We start from the raw sequence: 21725 nt of genomic DNA, 5'->3' as shown, positions 1-21725 counted from the left end.
ATGGGTATTTGAGTGGAACTAAAATTATTACAAGCCTTATAGAGGTGTTCATGGGTTAGTACATTTAAGAGCAGACAATATGAATTGCATTGTATAATCTTACTGGTATGCTCGAGCCAGAGATAAAGAGAAAATGTGAATGTTTATGTAATTTGGTTGATAAATAATGTAGAGAATGGTACCTACTAAAACATTTTCAAAGTACTATTGATAATTGATTTTATTCAGTTACCAATGAAGGAAATAAAAAAAGGATTGAAGTATGTCGATTAAAAAAAAGGATTCAAGCATGTTGATTAAAAAGAGGATTAAAGTATGTTCTTGTTAAGGTTTCAGGATGTTTTAAAATATAGTGTTAGCATGTTTTTGGAGTTTACTGAATTTACAGCTCCGTAATGCTAAGAGAAGAGATTTTGGAGGAATTTGTATGTAAGGTATAGTTTGCTTACTGTAAGTGTTATTGAAAGTTACAGGGGAAGTTTTTCAAATAAGTGAAATGATGGGAATAGAATTAAAGTTACACACAATGGTGTTATAAAAAATAAATGAGTTAAACTTACAAAAGAGACAGGAATGGCATTGTTTGAAGGCCTACATTTGGTGCTTCATAGTAATAGAATCACACCTGAGCCTTATCTCAATCTCTCCTTATTAATTTTTTTTGAACTACAATCAAGTTGTGTTACTAAACGAAAGACTGATTTGAGATTACAACATAATTTGACTGGTCAATATTTTATACAATTGTCTAAGCAGCTACAACAAGAAGACTTTCGGGGAAGCTCAACAGGATATTCAACCAACATCAGCATTTGATGCAGAAAATGAAATACAGTCTAGAGACTATGATGGTATGATGAGAAGTTTGTTACATTCTGGTTCCCTTACAGATCAATGGAATGGTCCTTGGCATGGCAAAGTAATGCTGACAACAGTTACAGCTATAAAGGTTGCTGAGAAGGACACCTGGATCCATGGCTCGCATTGAAAAAGGTCAGAGAGAGATCGAGCTTAAAGGGGACTTATTCTCAGACTCAAGTGCTGATATAAAGACTGTGATATAGGACTATGAGAACTATTCAATCAAGGTAGAGATTATTGCTTTCAATAGACTATGATATAGACTGATTACAAAGGAAACTTGGAGAGAGGACGAGCAAGGGTTCATGGTCTGGTATGACTACACATCCAGTTGTGTGGATGATGGGGTTATTCTAATAAGTCCTTTCCTTCCTCTTTTCTAAGCAGGTTAAATTATCAGTATCAGAAATCTGATTTATCATCTATTGAAAAGTGCATTTGCATTTACTGTACTAAACCAGAAGAAAGGTGTCTACTATGGTGTATGGATATTATTCAAAACATTATCCAATTCTACAAAAATATTCATTGATGGGTAAAGTATTAAATGCTTCTAATTGTTGAATTTGTGCCAGAACCATTCTTGTGTTGAAATATACTGAAAATACTAAGATAATTAACAGAAAAACGTGAGAATTGTGAAAAAAAAATTTTTTTTAAAAACAGGAAAAGGGGTTACTGATAACTATAATTTGCAAAACCACTAGTAATTATGTTATTTTCATATGTAAGTGAACGTATTCCATTTTGTTTTAAGTCACCCATTTGTTTTATTATTCCCTTTTGTTAACTTAACTTATTCCTAAACCTAGAAATAAACACACTGACACATGAATATGGAATTCAAAGAGGTCACATCCAGAATTTATTGATCAAATTGAAATTCTAGAATAGGTGGCAAGAAGAAAGCAGTGCACCAAGGCCACAGCCCAGTGGATATCAATACAAATAAAAAGGGGCGGATCCCCGCCCTGCACAGACTGACCTGGGGCAGTACCATCCTTCCCTAATTGGCACAGCATTGGTCCCTCCCTTGGAACAATGACCATGTCCCCCCTTTTAGGCGGTGACAAACTGGCCGCTCTCAAAGGAAGAATGCTACCACAGGCACTCCTGCGCTAATAATAGGCCGCCCATGAGCACTGCTTCCCGCCAGGCTGCACATCTACCTGTTGGGAGAAAATCACAGACAAATGCACTATCCAACAACAGAAAAATTTACACAAACCATCTTACACGGGTGGGTGGGTGGGGTTGAAATAAACTGGAAAGAGGAAGATGGCTCCCCTCACCAGGCTATTTATATGGAACCTCTAAGCCCTCCCTTAAATCCTACCATAGGCTTATACTCCTCAAGTGACGAATACTAACCACATCCCCCTCCAGCTTTTAACTCTTAACTTACCTAACAAAATTACATATCAAACAGGGTGCTTATCTATCCTCAAACTTATTCAAGTATTCGGATGCATTAAGTCACCCATTTGTTTTATTATTCCCTTTTGTTAACTTAACTTATTCCTAAACCTAGAAATAAACACACTGACACATGAATATGGAATTCAAAGAGGTCACATCCAGAATTTATTGATCAAATTGAAATTCTAGAATAGGTGGCAAGAAGAAAGCAGTGCTCCAAGGCCACAGCCCAGTGGATATCAATACAAATAAAAAGGGGCGGATCCCCGCCCTGCACAGACTGACCTGGGGCAGTACCATCCTTCCCTAATTGGCACAGCATTGGTCCCTCCCTTGGAACAATGACCATGTCCCCCCTTTAGGCGGTGACAAACTGGCCACTCTCAAAGGAAGAATGCTACCACAGGCACTCCTGCGCTAATAATAGGCCGCCCATGAGCACTGCTTCCCGCCAAAGCCCGGTTCGCAGAACCAGGCCCGCCACCAAAACTGTGACCTTCTTAATGAAATTAAAACTGCAGAGGTCATCGATCAACCGCTCTAGCCGCGCGCTCGTGAGATGTACCCCGTCGGGCCTATGCAAGCTCTCTGCCCCGTGACATAAACTTGGGTATTGTATGACGCGTCCACCAAACGCTAAATGACAAGCGTGCAATGGCCATATCTGTTTAATACCCACGAACGCGACCAAATCATTGCCTCCCAAGTCTGGCCCCAAACTTCTCCTCTGCTGCCCATGGGGCATCTAGCAGGCACTTACAGTGCATTTCTCGTAATCCTAAGCAATGCCACTTACGCACTCACAACCAAAATTGGGCATGTAACTCCAAAGGGTGATGGCTAGCCCAGTAAATATAGGAATTTTCCCACACCCGACAGTTAGCACTCACAGACAACCCTGTCCGAAAGTTCACCTAGACAGAATTGGCATTTATACAGACAGATATTGGTATTTAATACAAACAGAAATTGCTATGTATAATAACAACAATAATCTAACCACAAGGAAAGGGAAACAAATAGTTGGGTGACCCATCTGAAGATGAAAAACAGCAAAACCTCCTTGAGGGCAAAAGCTGAAAATCCTTTCAGAATCCCTAGCGGCAGTAGGCATAAGGCCCCTGGGTTTCCCAACAAACTCGCAAGGAGCGCAACTACTTAATGCTACTTGTTTTAAATACGACTTCCACTGCCCTAGCTATAATATAATTCTGAAACACCCTCGTAAACTACGACCTGGACAAAAGGGAGTTAGATTAACATGGATAACCACTGCCCGCCACCTGGAGGGCAAACCCTATTAAAGTACCCCAAAGAGCAACTGGCCAAATCACTGGATCTGCATGCATCTGAATAGAAATCCCTCGCTCCCTGCCAGTTAATCTGTCTTAGACCCATCTATTCAGCACAAGCTCAATACCGGTTTGATAACCACCTTATTTTAACATTAAACCTGATAGCGCAGAAATCTTAGTAGCAGCAACTAGCTCACCCATTCTAAAAGCCCTAAAGTAAGCTAATGAAAATGCTAACCAAAAAGGGGGGGGGGGGGAAGGCGCCTAGCACTAGACCGAAGCCACTCCTTTACTGGCCCAATCAAATCCTGTAATAGGGCTGTGTTGATGGGGCTCCGCGCAACGCCTTTGTTAGGACGCTCCCTTGCCCACCCTATTAAATACCTTTGTTAATACTCTCTTGCCCACCCTATTAAATGCCTTGTTTAATACAAATAATTTGTCAGGATCCGCCAAACGTGCAACTTGGAAAATTATACTGGGTAACGCTGGAGACAAGCCGCCTTGGAACGACCCCTGTCATAGCAGCTACAGACAAACTCTGCCATACAATCATTAACCATCTGAAACCGCCCGCTCTTGGAAGCTAAACACCTTGCCAATCGCACAAAACTAGCGTGTAGGTCTTAATGTACTTGGTGCCCATGACTTCCGTGCTAGTCCCTGGGTGCCGGCGTGACGATCCGCCAGGCATGGAAGGGGAAGGAGAAACCATGTAAATTAGCAGGAGGTGCGAGCGAATGAAACATGTCCTACTGAACGATATAAGATGTCCACTATCTTGGTAGCAACGCCCGAAACATGCCGTGCCCTAAACTCAATATTCCTTAAACACATAGATGCCTAACCACTGCGAGGCCGGATCCAAGTCCGTCCTAGATTAGAGCCTTCTTATACCACACCTAAGTTATCACCAAACAGGATTTGCCTAATGCAAGGCTTGCTGGACCGCAGTTCGACCGCCACTACAATTGAAAAATTCTCAAGAATAAGGATGTTCCTGTCTAGGTCCTGAAACCCACAGGAAACCGGCCAAGGCTCCGTGCCACACTCCCCTTCAAATGCACCACTTAATGAACAGGATGCATACGTAACGGTCTAAGTTCGGACTTGGCTACGGGTGACGTGTGCAGAACTGTACTCCGTTGAATTTGCGCATAAAAAACAAACAAATGCGCAGCATGTCCACTCCGCTCCAGAGGGACACATATGAGGTGACGAGGCTTCCTAACCCCTGCTGTGGCTCCTTCTAGCCGTCTACTGAAAAACCAACCCCTATGTATGACTCTAAATGCCAAACTGAGGGGGCCCGATAGCGACTGCAACTGTACTAGCGAAACTTTTTTTTTTTTTGCCAAAATGAAATGCTTCTAGCAACTCCCCAAAACGCCACGCCTTCGCCATAGGCAAGCGGCATAATCCTATCAAGGTATCGATTTCTATCCGCAAATAAGATAATGCGCATAACTGAACCTTCTTACCTGTCACGAGCCATCGGGGCTCCCATAACGACTAAACTAAGGAAATTAATTGAATACTGGCAAACTCTGGTATCTACTAGCCCCATAACATGAAAACATCCAGGTAGCGGGACACCACAGTATGTCCCAATACCCGCATGGACAACTACTGCAAAAAGTAACTAAAACCTTCAACTAAAGTACACGAAATGAAAAAGCCAATCGGCCACCATGTATAAACAGTCATCTTAACCACAAGGCCATAAGGGCTTTCCCTCTGTGTAACGTAATTGAGCCCCGCAACTCCAAACCCCAAATATTTAAAGGACTCGGGGTGAAATGGGCAGCAGTCAAAAAGCAGATGCGATATCTGCCTTAGCTAGTAGAGCCCTCCCCCCGTTTGTTAAATGGCGCAGTGATCTGACAGATATTTTGTGTGATTGCCGAACCCTTCCATTTATGTAAGAGACTCTGTAACAACCCCAATTTACCCAATTCCTTCTATGACACCCCCTTGAAGGCGGTGCACCTAAACCGTACCAAAAGTGGGTGGAGCAAAAGGGGCCACGCATGGGCCCCCACCCGACTTCCGCTTTCAGATTCCTCTCAGAAACCACGGATATTCCTGTGTCAAAGATAAATGCAAACCCACGCCAAAAACCCCCAAATTAATCAATGACGGTGCTTTTCTGAACACCTCTGCGCTGCTGCTGCAATATTCTCCTTGACCCTGTGCGGCAGACCAACGCGCACACCTTGGCTGGATGAATGCTCCCACAGAGCATGCAGATATGACTGTATCCACAGCCTGCCCCATATGACCCCGCGTGTTATTACACGCGTAGCACTACCAGCGGCTGATGCCCACAGATCTGGGCAGGCCAGAAAGGGCTGCTTCCGACCAACCGAGGATTCCGCAGGCAAGCTAGGCAGTTGGTCGAGCAAACCAAACCTCAACATCCTTGAAACCTAATTGAAAACACTGCCTGTCCCTCCTGTTGTGTCTGGACTCAAGGTAGCACGCCGCAAAAAACATAACATACCCGAAGGTATACCATCAGTGGAAGGGGAATGTGTGCTGCGCAAATGGGTTAACACCATGCTCACCTGATCCTGACGTGGAAGGCCCAGCCACTGGCTCCTTTGTGTTCGCCAACAGTCCCTCGCTGCGCGGTGCGCCCACCACGACTTGATTCGACATCAGCACCATCTGTCCGCTGGACTTCAACAATGGTCCTAGACGCTCAAAAAACTGTGACCTGGGGGCTCAAAAAAATATCCGGTGAAACCCACGCAACAAAGTCCCTCCGCAGAAGAAAGAGCAGGAGAGGCTGTAGCCAGCGGGGGTACAGGATCAGGTTTTGGGGGGAGCGGTGTGAGGAGGGGTGGAAACATGTATGGGTTCAGGAAAACAGCTGTAGTGGCATGCGGCTGGATGGGCATAGCTATTGCGCCTTGTAGTGATGCGCCAATCCCTGGGAAAAAAGGGGGGGGGCCGCGTTAGCAGTGGAGGGGGCGAACTGGAGGAGGGTGGGGGGTAGTGGCTGGCAGTGCATAAGTGGGGCGGATGATAAGGGGCTGAAAAATGCATTGGGCTTATGTGCAGCATCCCGGTGGCAGGGAAATAAGGGGGGGGGGCAGCCCGGCGGCGCGTCATTGTAGGCTTGAATGGGGCAGGATTATTGTGCTGTGCACCAGCCGCCCCTAAATGCAAGGGGGGTGTAACCCCCACCCCAGGGTGCGGGGGGGGAAAGGGGACAAGTTGGTGGGTGGCGCGCTAGGGGACACCGCACCAAGGGAGTCTCTGGTGCTGGCAGAGCAGGGGGGAGGCTGTGCAGGGAGGTGCCCCCCTGTTCTTAAGTAGTGGGGGCATGGGGGGGTCGGAGGGGTGCGGCAGAGCACCATGCGGCGCCTGGCTGCACAAGATGGCCGCCGCAACCCTGTGGTGGAGCTAGCTACTGGTGCAGGGAGCGGGATGGCCGCGCTTAGCATGAGGGGAGACGGGGAGTGGGGGCCGTCTAGCTAATATCGCTGCCACTTGAGAGCAGGCGGCCGCGGGGAAGGTGTGGTTGATGTGGGGGGGCGGCAATCGAGAGCCGGCAGCGGGAGTGCAGGCAGGTGGAGCCTTGCGCCTGAGCGGACCATGGCCCTCGCGTGGCTGGGGAAGCAGCCACGGAGGTGAGAGGCCTGGCAGCCAGGGGCGGGGGGGGGGGGGGGGGGGACACAGGGCCTGTGTATCTGGAAATGACAGGGAGGGAGGGCACTGGCAGGTAACAGGGACTATATGGAAACACAAGCAGGGGAATGGGGAAGAAAAGTATGGAACATGTGCAGAAAGGAAAGGACAGGGGGGAAATTAGAAATAGGAAGGTAGTAAAAGATAAAATTAACAGGAGACAGAGAGGGTGATAGACCAGGGGAAATAAATGGGGTGTGAAATGTGAAAGAAGAAGAGAAAGACAGACATATAAAATACAATACATATGCCACTTAGCCAGCTTGGTTGAAATAAACTGGAAAGAGGAAGATGGCTCCCCTCACCAGGCTATTTATATGGAACCTCTAAGCCCTCCCTTAAATCCTACCATAGGCTTATACTCCTCAAGTGACGAATACTAACCACATCCCCCTCCAGCTTTTAACTCTTAACTTACCTAACAAAATTACATATCAAACAGGGTGCTTATCTATCCTCAAACTTATTCAAGTATTCGGATGCATTAATAAGAAAGTATATGAAATTAAGCAGACTACACCTCAGATTTGAATAACTGCAGGAATGTTTACTAGTCAAATACAAGTAGAACATGTTGAATCAGAATATTGTAATAAAATCTTTACTGTGTACAAACCTGAAGTTCCTTGCTATAATGAACAATGTAAGGAAGATTTTAAAGAACTAGATGCTTATTATGTACAATGTATTTTTACAATGAGGCATTTGATTATACACTGCTAGGGATTAGTTCCAATAGTGAGTGTTCCAAATAGTTATACAGATTATACATATACAGTCAGGTGCATAAATATTGGGACATTGACAGAATTTTCATATTTTGGCCTCTATTCACCACCACAATGGCTTTGAAATGAAACAAACAAGATGTGCTTTAACTGCAGACTTTCAGATAATTTGAGGGTAATTACATCCAAATCAGGTGAACGGTGTAGGAATTACAACGGTTTCTATATGTGCCTCCCACTTTTTAAGGGACCAAAAGTAATGGGACAAACTAAACAATCCTAAATCTAACTTTCACTTTTTAATACTTTGTTGCAAATCCTTTGCAGGCAATTACAGCCTGAAGTCTGGAACGCATAGACATCACCAGACGCTGGGTTTTATCCCTGGTGATGCTCTGCCAGGCCTCTACTGCAAATGTCTTCAGTTCCTGCTTGTTCTTGGGGCATTTTCCCTTCAGTTTTGTCTTCATCAAGTGAAATGCATGCTCAATCGGATTCAGGTCAGGGGATTGACTTGGCCATTGCATAACATTCCACTTTTGGCCTTAAAAAACTCTTTGGTTGCTTTTGCAGTATGCTTCGGGTCATTGTCCATCTGCACTGTGAAGCGCCGTCCAATGAGTTCTGAAGCATTTGACTGAATATGAGCATATAATATTGCCCGAAACACTTCAGAATTTATTCTGCTGCTTTTGTCAGCAGTCACATCATCAATAAATACAAGGGAACCAGTTCCATTGGCAGCCATACATGCCCACGCCATGACACTACCACCACCATGCTTCACTGATGAAGTGGTATGTTTTGGATCCTTCTCCATACTCTTCTCTTCCCATCACTCTGGTACAAGTTGATCTTTGTCTCATCCGTCCATAGTATGTTGTTCCAGAACTGTAATGGCTTTTTTAGATGTTGTTTGGCAAACTCTAATCTGGTCTTCCTGTTTTTGAGGCTCACCAATGGTTTACATCTTGTGGTGTACCCTCTATATTCACTCTTGTGAAGTCTTCTCTTGATTGTTGACTTTGACACATATATACCTACCTCCTGGAGAGTGTTCTTGATTTGGCCAACTGTTGTGAAGAGGTTTTTCTTCACTAGGGAAATAATTCTTCTGTCATCCCCACAATTGTTTTCCGTGGTCTTCCGGGTCTTTTGGTGTTTCTGAGCTCTCCGGTGCGTTCTTTCTTTTTAAGAATGTTCCAAATAGTTGATTTGGCCACACCTAATATTTTTGCTATCTCTCTGATGGTTTTGTTTTGATTTTTCAGCCTAATGATGGCTTGCTTCACTGATAGTGACAGCTCTTTGGATCTCATATTGAGAGTCGACAGCAACTGATTACAAATGCAAATGTCACACCTAGAATCAACTCCAGACCTTTTACCTGCTTAATTGATAATAAAATAACGAGGGAATAGCCCACACCTGTCCATGAAATAGCTTTTGAGTTGATAGTCCCATTACTTTTGGCCCCTTAAAAAGTGGGAGGTACATATAGAAACCGTTGTAATTCCTACACCGTTCACCTGATTTGGATGTAATTACCCTCAAATTAAATTTGAAAGTCTGCAGTTAAAGCACATCTTGTTTGTTTCATTTCAAAGCCATTGTGGTGGTGAATAGAGGCCAAAATCTGAAAATGCTGTCAATGTCCCAATATTTATGCACCTGACTGTAGTTCAGACATATTAGGAATGTTAGTTACTACCATGATATTTGGGTTTGATGTTATTTTCTTTTTACCAGATGATCTTTATTACCTAGGAGAAAAGTATGCTTACAAATTATTGCCAATTAATTCAGAAGATATTTCCTTTTTAGGCAAACTGATACTACTGTTTTATGTTATAACTCATAATAATTTGTGATAAGTTCTTTTGCAGGATGCCAGACGTTTTACAAGAGATATTGATCCAGTGAATAATAAATAAATTTCCCTAATTGATACTTCAGTGAGATATCATGTTGGAAACACCTTTGCTAACATCCTTATGTATGATAATAGGGGATATTTGGATAATCAACATGAAATTATTGAACTGGACAAATTTATTGACAATGATACTGGACTTAATATGATAAGATATTCATATATGTTGGACATTCATTAAAAATATTCTTGAATGAACTGTTACTACAATACCGTTACTACAACATAATTGATTGCTTGATTGTACAGACTGGAGGATATTATCAAACTTTTTATACAAATCTTGAAATTCCCTGTTGAAGTTATTTGACCAATGATACTACAGATGAAGAAGCCATTATTATCAATTACATAAATGAGGCTTATACTATAAAAGAAGAATTTCTATGAATACATTATGATAAAGACTCTAAAGTGATTTATGATGATCATGATTAGATACTAGTTTTGATTTTCAGGTTTAGAAAAGTTTTTTAACATATTTTATGTACAGACAAAGTTTATTCTTGAAACCTTAATCCTGATTTTTTTTGTAGCTGGCCTATGCTGTATTCAGATGGCTACTTTAAAAATGAAAACATACAAGAGATGGAGATGAGATATAGCACATGTAATTAATGTGCTTATCTAAGGGTGGAGCTGTCAAAGACTAATTTACATAATTCCATATTTACATATGCTTTATGCTGTATAATGAAGCAGTACATGAGATGTAATAGGGCATTTGTACGTCCATTTTGTTTCTCTGTCCAAACTCACATTTAAATGGAAATTAGTGTGTGTCTTTAAGGCCGCTCCCAAGGAAAACTGTTTATCTAACACAGTGAACAAGAGCTTGCCCATATATGTATACTTGTGTTGAGAACAACACCCAGACTAAATATGGGGATGCAGCACGCCATGAGTATCTCTTAAAAGAATTCAGTTTCGATTCTGATTGCCAAGGAGGAGCTAGCAAGAACAAGCTTTGTCTATCTGATAATGTTAGTGGGTGTATAAGGGGGGGCGTATTACTTGAATATTGTAATAATGTGTAAGTACTGTGTGATAATGTCAATCAGGGTTGTTTTTGCTGCATCAACCCTTGGAGAATATGTCCCAGTTAAAAGGGCTAGATCTGTTTATTTAATTAATTAATAAAATGACAAATTCTTAAGTATACTGGATTGGAGTAAATTACTTATTATGGAACAACACCTGGTTAAAGGTAACTTAAACAATCTATAGTTTCTGTATCATTGTTTTGAGGAAGGAGTTTGATAAATATGGGATCTGATATTTTGCAGTAGTTTTACTTTTTTCTTGCAGCATGAGGTTTTCCGATGCAGATGTTTGTGGATGGATCTTATGTGTTTTTTCAGTTGTACCTCCACTTGCCCTTAAGTGGGTGAAACTGGCTGGTAATGGGGTGTAAGCATGTAGGTTAAGCAGAAATGTACATACGTAGAGATTTAGTGGTTTTCAGATGCATTCCTTGTACCATGGCTGGTGTAAGTGCACACAGAAGATTATAGCCTACAGTACATTGGGCTTCTCTTACTGTCCTTCCAGGAAATGCCCAACTGTGTCTTACAGTGAACGTAGAGTTTAGCATAATTACTAAATAATGTGACTTACCTGGTGCAGATATTAAGGGAGACAGCTGACTTAGAACCTTCTGGCCTCTTAGCTGTTTGGAAAGTTTTAAAAATATATTATATAATAATAATAATAATAATAATAATAATAATAATAATAATAATAATAATTACCAGCCTTTTAAATTCTCAACTTATACCCACCAATACCTAATGTCACTGCACAAACTTAAGTACTGTTTTTGCTCTGTATGGGGTCTATGTACTAAGCAGTGATAAGTGACAGAGTGAAAAGTGATAAGAGAGTGATAAGGTGCCAGCCAATCAGCTCCCAACTATAATTTTTCAAACACAGCCTGTGAGATGACCATTGGAAGCTGATTGGCTGGCACCTTATCACAGACTTATCACTTTTCACTCTGTCACTTATCACTGCTTAGTACATAGACCCCTCTATCTGTTACCTATAGTTCAGTCAGTCAGTCAGTCTACTATCCACCTGTTTTACAAAACTGTAACTATCGCTTATTCCTCAGTCCATTTACACAGCACTGTGCCTACCTTATATCTATCGCTTCATACTCTACCTGGCCCCCTTCTAGTCTCATGTGCCCATGCACCTTATTAGTTTGTTCTCTATGATATTAGGGGGTATGTATAAACTTTACATTCCTGAGAAAGCAGATCGCGATCTGTGATACACGTTGCACCCATACTGGAGTATTGTATAGCATCCACAGTATGCAATTCTCCTCCTACAAATGAGAGGGTATCCCTGCAACTCATGATAAAGAAACCGAAGGACATTAGGGTTCCTAATTACATAGGGGGTGATTCAGACCTGCTCGCTAAGCTACAATCGCACGCTATGGCCGATAGTCGCCCGTCTGCGCATGCATGGCAGTGCGCGTGCCAGTCACTGGGGTCGGGAATCGTGCGCTCGTAACACAAAGACTGAGCGCTACTTTGAGTGACAGATAGTGCCGTTTGTTGGTGATAACAGGGGAAGGTCCTGGAAAATGGGGAGTATATGTGCGAACGCAGGCATGTCAGCGCGTCAAAACGCCATTCTTTGGGCGTGCATAATTAGCATGGAAGCATCATTGTACATGTCTCCTGGTTGTATTTCAGCCTGCAGTGATGGCAGTGCTTGTGGCGGGGTAGGGTCTACCTCAAGGGCTGCAAGCAGTTCCGATGGCTCTCGATGTTACTGAATAATCAGACACTTCCTGGAGATGACGTGTGCACAGAAAGAAAAGTGGGCGTCTTTATACTGGCGTGCGATCGCTCTGCCGTTGCTCACTAAGACATAGAGGGCATCTTTAAGCCTGGCCGTGCGATCGCGGAATTTGCATACCCGCCCCCTGACGGCTGCGAGAGAACGCAGCTTAGCGTCCGGGTCTGAATGATCTCCATAGGTCTGACAAAGGGTGAATATAGTCCAATAAATCCTTATCTGGTGGGCCCATCCTTTTTTTCTCCCAATGTATTCCATATACCCATTGAGGACTACAACAGCAGGAAATCCTGGAGACCATGTTGCAAACCATGATCACAGGTGGGTATCAGTTCAGTTTTACCCAAGGCATAATTCTCTAAACCAAATGGTGAGCATACCACTTGTTAGATGTTTGAATGATTGTTTCACTTATCTTACACATTGTATACTGTATAAATTTATATTCTCACTCGGTACCCACAAAATACTCTACGACTTAACGGATGGAGAAGCATTGTAACTACCAATCTTTCTATATATATTCACTTTATAGAACTTTATTGGTTGAAGTTCCTCAGGTCATAGCTGCACACTCCTAACCTTTGGGGAACTTTTTCATTTGGTTCAGATCGTTCTTCTAAGTTATTGCAATATCTCGGAATCGGCATTCCCTGAATTCAAATGAAATACAGTTTGGAGTGTGATTTGGAGAGTGCAGAGCACATATGATTTATTATTTAAACGTTGTGCTATACCTCAGGCACTGCAGATAGTTGAGTGCTGTGGATTAAAGCCTATTGTTAATTTTGTGTATAAATATTAATTATATTGCCCTGAATAAGCATATATGTATTTGTATATAGTATAGCGTTCAAGGAGCATTATTTATATTATTTCTAGAACATAGCTAAGTGCAACAATGTAGAAACAAAACACATTATAAAGACCCATGTACTCACCTAAGGGCTCATCCGTTACTGTCACAGCTAGGTAAAAGTTATTACATTTCTTTTCCTCCTCTGTCTTAATCCCATAATATACAGAAAATATCTATGGAGATAATTATATCATCAATTATACAATGCAATATTCAATAGTCACTTGTATCAATGATATGATGTGGTATACATGCATTTTCCTATAACATAGACTGACTATATCTATGTTGTTACATAGAGTGCACTGTGCAAGGGCTATCGGTTCAAATCCCGACCCTGGCAGCCCGACAGATGAAAATCCTGATGCTGGCTGGTAAGCACCCTATACCTCTCCCCTCTCCCCCACCCTAACCCTCCCTTGGTGGTACCTAACCCTAACCTCCCTGGGGGGTGCCTAACCCTAACCCTCCCTTGGTGGTGCCTATCCATAACCTCCCTGGGGGTTGCCCTCCCTCGGTGGTGCCTAACCCTAACCTCCCCCCATCCTAAATCTAAGTCTCCCGAGGGGTTGCCTTACCCTAATCTCTTCCCGGTGGTGTCTAAACCTAACACCTCCTCCCCGCAGCCTAACTCTAACCCTCCTCGGAGGGGTACCTAAAAAAATTTCCCCCCGGGGGTCTCTAAAACTAACCCCCTACATTCAGGATTCCAGCATTCACGATGCCGGTATCATGATCCCCTTTGGGATATCAGCGTTGGCATTTTGCCAGGAGGCGTGATTCCGGTGTCTGTATTTTGATTGCCAGCATCCCGTCCACCGATATATAAACTACATCCTCATTGTATCATCTGCCTGACACAAGCCAGCCGTCGCAGATGAGTAAAAGAGGCCAGGCAATCTTCATCAGCTGACGGAGATCCTGGCCTCTTCTCTCCCCCCCGCCAGCAGTGGTGACACTCCTCCATTTTGGGAAGCGGTGGCCATCACCACCCATTCCCTGCCCATAAACGGCAGCAGACTGTCAATCACTGACAGTCTGCTTCCGCTCTGCGTACGATCACACAGATGTGCAGAATATGTCCTCTGCACACGCAGATTACAGATTATCGAGTACAATGTGCACCTCCTGTGGTGTTTTTACAGTTTCTGCTTATATTTCAGTGAATGCACCAGTTATGTATGAGATGAATGGATTTGCAATATATATATATATTTATGTCCAATGAACTGGGTTGAACAGCGACCAAATCTTTTAAAACAAAGAACCCATCAACCGCAGGTTCAACAGTAATAACAAGAAATCACCACGCTTGTATTTTTCCTGTATATGTCTGTGGCACCAGATTTAAGTGGGGTCACACAGTGTCCTATTCTAACTTATTCTAAGGTTATATGCAGATCCTAACGCTGCATACAAGCAATAAGATGCCAATACAATCTGGCCAATAATATTAGTTCACAAGTTAAATGTTTTCTGGCCTAAGGGGGGTATTTATCAAAGCTTTGAGAAATCTAAAAATTGTGAGACGGAAAGTACCCACCAATCAGCTCCTAACTGCTATTTTTCAAATACAGCCTGTAAACTGTAAGTTAGAAGCTGATTGGTTTGTACTTTATCTCTTACAATCTCTATTTGTACAATGTTATCACTCTCCGAGTTTTGATAAATACCCCTCTAACTCTTTTGACATCATGGGGAGATACTAGTGTAGTAAACATAAAAGACCGCACCGACAGTTCAATAGAAGTCTTCATTTACCAACTTTTCAGATGGTGATCCAATTGATTTTGATCAAACTAATGGAAAACGAATGGATCAGTGGGGAAGACAAGTTGTATCCAATTCCCTGACATTGAGGTAAATACTGCAGTGAGTGCGTGAGGCCAGAATAAACTAGTTCTGATGTTGTTTGTAATCCATTATATTTACCATATTCAACAACAAAAAAACCCACAAAAAACAAAAACAAACTGGTTACTAAACTTACCGTCAAAGTTGCTCGTCCCTTCCCACGTGCACTGACCACAAAGTCCCCACTCACTGATGTCTGTAAAGTGACACATTGCTTCAGTTGATACAATACAGCAGTACATTTCCACCATGGCAGGTATTGCAGCCTGTGCATGTTTTACCTACAGTATGATCCATTATGTTTACATTATACATAAAACAATTATGAGAAACATTTCATGCATACTCTACTATTCTTCCGGAATAGCCAGGATGCTCCTGAAAATTAGGTTGTAGTTCCTGGCCACCCCGAAAGTTGGACAAGTCTCCCGGGGCACAGCTGCCCACTTCCCCAGTGTAGTGGGCAACATAGGTGACCAATGATGCAATTCTCGTTCAATCACATCATCGTGGCTCCACCCCCAGATCCACAATGATGTTAATCTCAGCAGATAGCAGGGGGCGGGGCTACACCATCATGCCACAGACCCTCCCACCTCTGCTGAGCCCCGCCCCCCCACAGTGCTGACCTCCTTTCGGGAGAGGCAGCCAAAAGGTCGCCAAGTATGATTTCATCAATTGCAACAAACACAGTAGAACATTTCCAGCAAGTGCCCTGTGTCACCCTCTCCTCTGTGAGATCACTGTAGACAGCCCACCTCATTCCATTATCTGCATCACAGGAATGAGCGCTGTATTTATGGCTTACAGCAGCGCACTACAGCAGGCTCTCACCTGGTCTGAGCGTGGCAGCATGGCGTTATTACCCGTAAAGTCAAAAGTTGTCTTTTCTGATTTCCCAGGAAGCTGGAAAGATATTTTCAGTCCCAAATCTTTGACAGGGGGGACATCTATCTGATACCGAGCAAGAGCTTGGAACAACATGATAGTAGCCTAGAAGACAAGTGTTGTAGGACAATATATGGATTTAGTTACATCAGAAGACATAGCAGTGACAATTGCAAGGAAAACTGTTGTCTTAATTTGCAAAAAATGACATAATTAGTAATTACAGTGTTACATTTTCTTACAATCAAATGCAACTTTGATGTCTAATTAGAGAACCTAAAATGAATGGTCACAATTATTAATATTATAATTATTAGTGTTATTTTTATCATTACATGTCACGGCATTGTACAGAGAATGTTTATTAATTAATCATCTATGCAACAACTTCCCCAGTAGAGCTCACAATTAATTTTCCTTCTAAAGGTACAAATACTGTACACACAAACCAGTGCCAATTTGGTGAGAAGCCAATTAACACTACTTGTACTACTAGTATGTATTAACGGTCTCAGAAAGAGCACAGTTCCAATGTGCAAACTCCATGCAGATAACATCCTGGTTGGAACGAAACCTGGGGTCCATGTGCTGCAGTCTAGACTTCTAAGTTTGAAAAACAAACTAGTCTATGAGGCCTATTAACCCATTGATATTTGCAGGTATGTGCAAATATAATGGACTCCAGGGGGTAAATTTATCAAAGGTCGATTTTGCATTTTGAGTGATTTGAAGTGTGATTTTCTTTTGATTTGTATTCGATTTTGCTTTTGGGTATTTACTAAAGGCCAAATCGAATGTAAAATCGAATGTAAAATCAAATTTTTAGTCAAATCGGCCTTAGATCGACCATCGGAAAAACATTGGTACTTTTACATAGCCCAACACACAAAACCCTTATTTACTATCATTCAATTTGAAATCGACCTCAAAATCGGACTTAAAATCGAACTTCAAATCACCAAATGAATAGACCTGCTTCATGCTTTTGATTTGAGCATGAGCATGTTGGATTGACACAGATACATGCAGACATCAGTGAGATGCCTGCATGTATCTGACTGTAAAAAGTAATTAAACAGTTAAAAGTAAAAAAAAAATACGTGAGGTCCCCCCCCTAAACAGAACCATCCCCAGACTGTTCAAGCCCAGGACTGGTTGACTAAGTACAGGGAAAAAATTACGTAGGGTCTCCCTGTACTCAGTACAACCAGCACTGGGCTTTGGGAACCAGGACTGGTTCTGAATTACAGGGAAAAATTTGCGTAGGGTCTCCCTGTAATTCACAGAACCAGCCCTGGACCCTTTCTAATGGGGGACTGATGCCACAGCCATGGGAGCCCTATCACCGGGCCAACCAGCCGCAGCATCAGCCCTGACCGCTAGTCAGCCCAGGCCAGGGATCCCTGGGGAGTTGGAGACCCCTCCAATAAAGGGGTCTCCCTCTCCAGGGCACCCCTAGCCTAGGCTGATAGCGCGAGGCTATCCCCGCCACCCCTGGACGGTGGGTTGATTGTGTTAGTGTAGTGTAAAAATAGAAGAATATAAACATTGTCTTTACAGTAGCACTGCAGGTCCCAGCAAGCCTCCCCCACATGCTGGTACTTGGAGAACCACAAGTATCAGCTTGCGGGGCCATGCTGCCAGGATGGTACTCGCCAGGGGCGCCGGCCAAAGGGGGGCACTGTCCGGCAGTGCCACCAGCATCCAAGGGGTGGATCAGGCCAGAACTAGCGGCAGTGCAGCAGCTGCTAGTCCCCCTGGGCCCCACAAGTGTAAGGCAGACCGCAGTGACAGCGGTCTGCCCTACACAGTAACAAACACATAGCTGCCAGTGGCGGCTGTGTGTTTGTTATATCAGCCAGCCAATGAGAGTCACACAGACTCTCATTGGCTGCTGCGGCCACGGAGGGAGCGGGCTGGAGCTCAATCATGACCTCCATCTTCTGGCTCCCCCTGCAGCGAGTCATGACGTCTCTCCCATACTGCAGAGCGGGCCGGGAAGCGCAGACAGCGACGGTCGTTGGCAGGAGCCGGGTTCAGGTAAGTTGTGTTTTTTTTTTTTTCTGTATGTTTTTTTTTTCTGGCACTGCAGAGGGAGGGATGGGGGGTTGCCGCTATTTGGGGCACTGTAAAGGGGGTGGCTGCTACTGGGGTCACTGTAAAGGGGGTGGCTGCTACTTGGGGCACTGTAAAGGGGGTGGCTGCTACTTGGGGCAATGTAAAGGGGGTGGCTGCTACTGGGGTCACTGTAAAGGGGGTGGCTGCTACTTGGGACACTGTAAAGGGGTAGATTCTACTTGGGGTACTGTAAAGGGGGTGGCCGCTACTGGGGGCACTATGAAGGAGTGGCTGCTACTGGGGTCCCTGTAAAGGGGGTGGCCACTACTGGGGTCACTGTAAAGGGGGTGGCCACTACTGTGGGCAATGCAGCATAGGGGGGATTACTACTGGGGGCAATGCATAGGGGGGACTTCTACTGGGGGCACTGTATGAGGAGGGTGGCCGCTACTGGGGGCAATGCATAGGTGGGAATACTACTGGGGGCACTGCCTGAAATTATGAGGGGAGGGGGGCGCCAGTCCATTACATTGCCAGGGGCGCTCGGATCCCTAGATACACCCCTGCTTGGAAATCCAGGTAATGTGCCCACCTTGCCAGTGCATCTGCAGTATTCATCAGGGCACAGGCGGGAGCCCAGCGGCCTGCACAATAAAGTTTTATATTTTTTTGCTGTGGCAACATGCGTAATGTAATGACATTGTATCGCTGCATCAGGGAGGAATCACCCATGAAAAGGAGAAGCAAGCAGCAGGAGGTAAGTGTCAGCTGGGCTGGAGAGGCATGGGGCTGGCAAGAGTTGGGGAGAATGGACATGAAGTGACCAGGGCGGATGGAGCTGAAGACACAGGGCTGGAGAGACACAGTGGGGTGTGCTGGACAGAGACAGGATGATGGGGCTGAGAGACATGTGTGTGAATTAATGCTGAGAGAAACAGGGAACATGAGCCAAAGGTTGGTGTTGGGGAGACACAGGGGATTAAGGTTTAAGAGGCACCGTATGGATAAGGCTGAGAGACACAGGGGTGTGTGAGGCTGAGAGACACAGGGGGATGCAGCTGAGATATAAAAAAGGGGATGATACTGAGGGACAGGCAGGATGAGGCTGAAGAAATACGGACAGGGATAAGGCTGGAAAGAAATGGGTGATGAGTCAATGGCCGACCAGCCTGAACTTACTGGGGAGGGATGGGGCGGCCAAGAAAACATGAGTGTGCAGGGCACCAAGATTGCGGTTGCCGGCACTGAAGCCTGATACGATATAAACAATTAATATGATTGATAGTAGATTTAACTACAGTTATGCAGTTGGTTCGTATAGTTCCACTTTGATTCAAGTTTAAACCAACAATTAGATGCTACACACATACATTGTTGGCAAATAGCCCCTGCTGGTGCTCTAAGAGACTGTGCTGTGCCTAGAGTCTTTCTCACTCAAGATGTGCAACTTATTCACATAAATAAAATTACTGGAATTGAAATAACTACTTTGCTACATTACACTGAACAATTTGATGTGTGACATTTTTTCTGGGGCCATGGGTGGGCCATGTGTCCATGCGGTGTCCCAACTTTTGGCTGCTGTTTCATTCTTGTAGCCACCACTGGGCTGCAAGCATTACTACACTGGCCCCCTTAGCTCACATTGTGCTCTCTGATCCTGCAGCCTCACCTGTCCCTCTCCCTCAGATTCCAATCAGTCCATGCATGAACATGGCCATTTTGTGGGCTATACTTGGGGACGAGGTGTTCTTGCCGCAGGCCAGCTCCCTCTGGCCCAGCTACCCCTCTGTTCTCCTTTTCTCCATGATGACAGCAACTGTCCCCCCCATCCCCAGGCCCTTGCTTGAAATGGCTTTCTGGCCCTGCTCTTGCAGCTGCTCTTTAGTTTTTACCCATGTATCTTCTCCACTGCTTTTCCCATCCTGGGAAATTTTCCTCCTAATTTAGGCATGTTCCTTTTCTGGTTAACTAATTTTGGGGGCATTTTCCCCTCTCCAGTTCCTTCTTCACTACTGCTATTCAAGTCTGGATGGATGCAGGTTTCTTCAGACGCACAGACTATTTGATAAAGGCCCTATTACTGGAGCGTAAGTGGTCAGAGACTAGGGTTAATCACTATATCTGTTGATAAGTCAATGGCTGCACTTGCTCTCACCTCCTTGGATCATCTCAGAACAGACGTTCAGGACTGTATGATAGATTGGTCTCCCAGTAGCTAGTGCAGCAATACACCTAAACATGCTTCAGGCAAGCGAGATGATTTGTGTGTGATGACAATCCCAGATCAGACTGGTAATTAGCCGCCTATACAATTGGATCACATCCTTGATTGACATTTACAGTACTATAAGCCAGAGTTTACTGGTATTGTCAGTCATCTTAAATAAAATAGCCATTGGAACTGGAACTACATCCTTTGTTATTGCAAGAACATCCAATCCATTATATGTGCACATTATTGCAGTTGGAAAATAACTTGTATATTTATTTTATTAAGTATCACATGCAACAGTTTATTATTTGGTTCTAGGATGATGGTTATTAATTCTTTTTTTTTAGATTTACTTAAATTATATCTTCTTGAAACTTACCAACAAAAGCTTTCGTTTTGCTACAGCCCCCTAATGTTCAAAACATTAGCACCACCAAACCCTCCTTTTAGACAATGTCAGGCTAACCGAATAAACCCCACCTAGCTCATATCTCCATAAGTTCTGACTTACTATGGACAATAAGGCAGATACCCATACCCTTACCCAGATCATTGTCTCCTAAGTGAAACACTATGAACCTGGACACACCGCAACATCCAATGGAATCCACTAGAGCAATCTTTAGTGGCATGCCTTCCCCTATTCGAGGCACAAGAGTGTCAAACTCAACATATCTTCTATTATATCTTCTATTCTGCCATGCCATGTATTTTATTCTAGGATCACACCAGTATCAATAGATCTTTATATTCCCTTTCTGATTACCCACATTTTTTTTCGGGTGGGGGGCATCTTCCCTTTGCCTTTCCTCCTTCACTGCTGCTATCCAGGTCCAGGTTGATGCTGATTTTTTTCAGATGCACAGATGGACCTCTCTCATTCTTGTCCCAACCTATTACTGGTTTGCTGCTTCTGTTCTGCCTAATTTTGCCGCTCCTTAACTTTGTCAGCTCCATTCAGTGACCACGAGTGTGCTGTGACCTCATTCAGTGACCACGGGTGTGCTGTGACCTCATTCAGTGACCATGGGTGTGCTGTGACCTCATTCAGTGACCACGGGTACTATGTGATAGCAAAAGGAATATTTGTCCTGATGCTGAATTG

At 43.8% G+C, this 21725-nt stretch overlaps 1 protein-coding gene across 3 annotated transcripts in view; it reads right to left on the bottom strand.

Annotated features, from left to right (window-relative positions):
- Positions 1-21725, bottom strand: part of LOC148454321 (venom factor-like) — a 184853-nt gene that overhangs the window by 40188 nt on the left and 122940 nt on the right. For all 3 annotated transcript variants that reach the window (XM_088461041.1, XM_088461040.1, XM_088461042.1), the window contains exons 29-32: positions 16294-16452; positions 15596-15655; positions 13688-13778; positions 11550-11601 (exon numbers count right to left, since the gene is read on the bottom strand). In XM_088461041.1, the coding sequence (XP_088317167.1) occupies positions 11550-11601; positions 13688-13778; positions 15596-15655; positions 16294-16452 (362 nt within the window). The remainder of the gene's footprint in view (positions 1-11549; positions 11602-13687; positions 13779-15595; positions 15656-16293; positions 16453-21725) is intronic.

The sequence above is a fragment of the Taudactylus pleione genome, unplaced genomic scaffold (assembly GCF_031769625.1).
Source record: "Taudactylus pleione unplaced genomic scaffold, aTauple2 ptg001005l, whole genome shotgun sequence".
Taxonomy (NCBI): domain Eukaryota; kingdom Metazoa; phylum Chordata; class Amphibia; order Anura; family Myobatrachidae; genus Taudactylus; species Taudactylus pleione.
The sequence above is the reverse complement of the archived record's forward strand: the minus strand, read 5'-3'. Positions and strand labels throughout refer to the sequence as shown.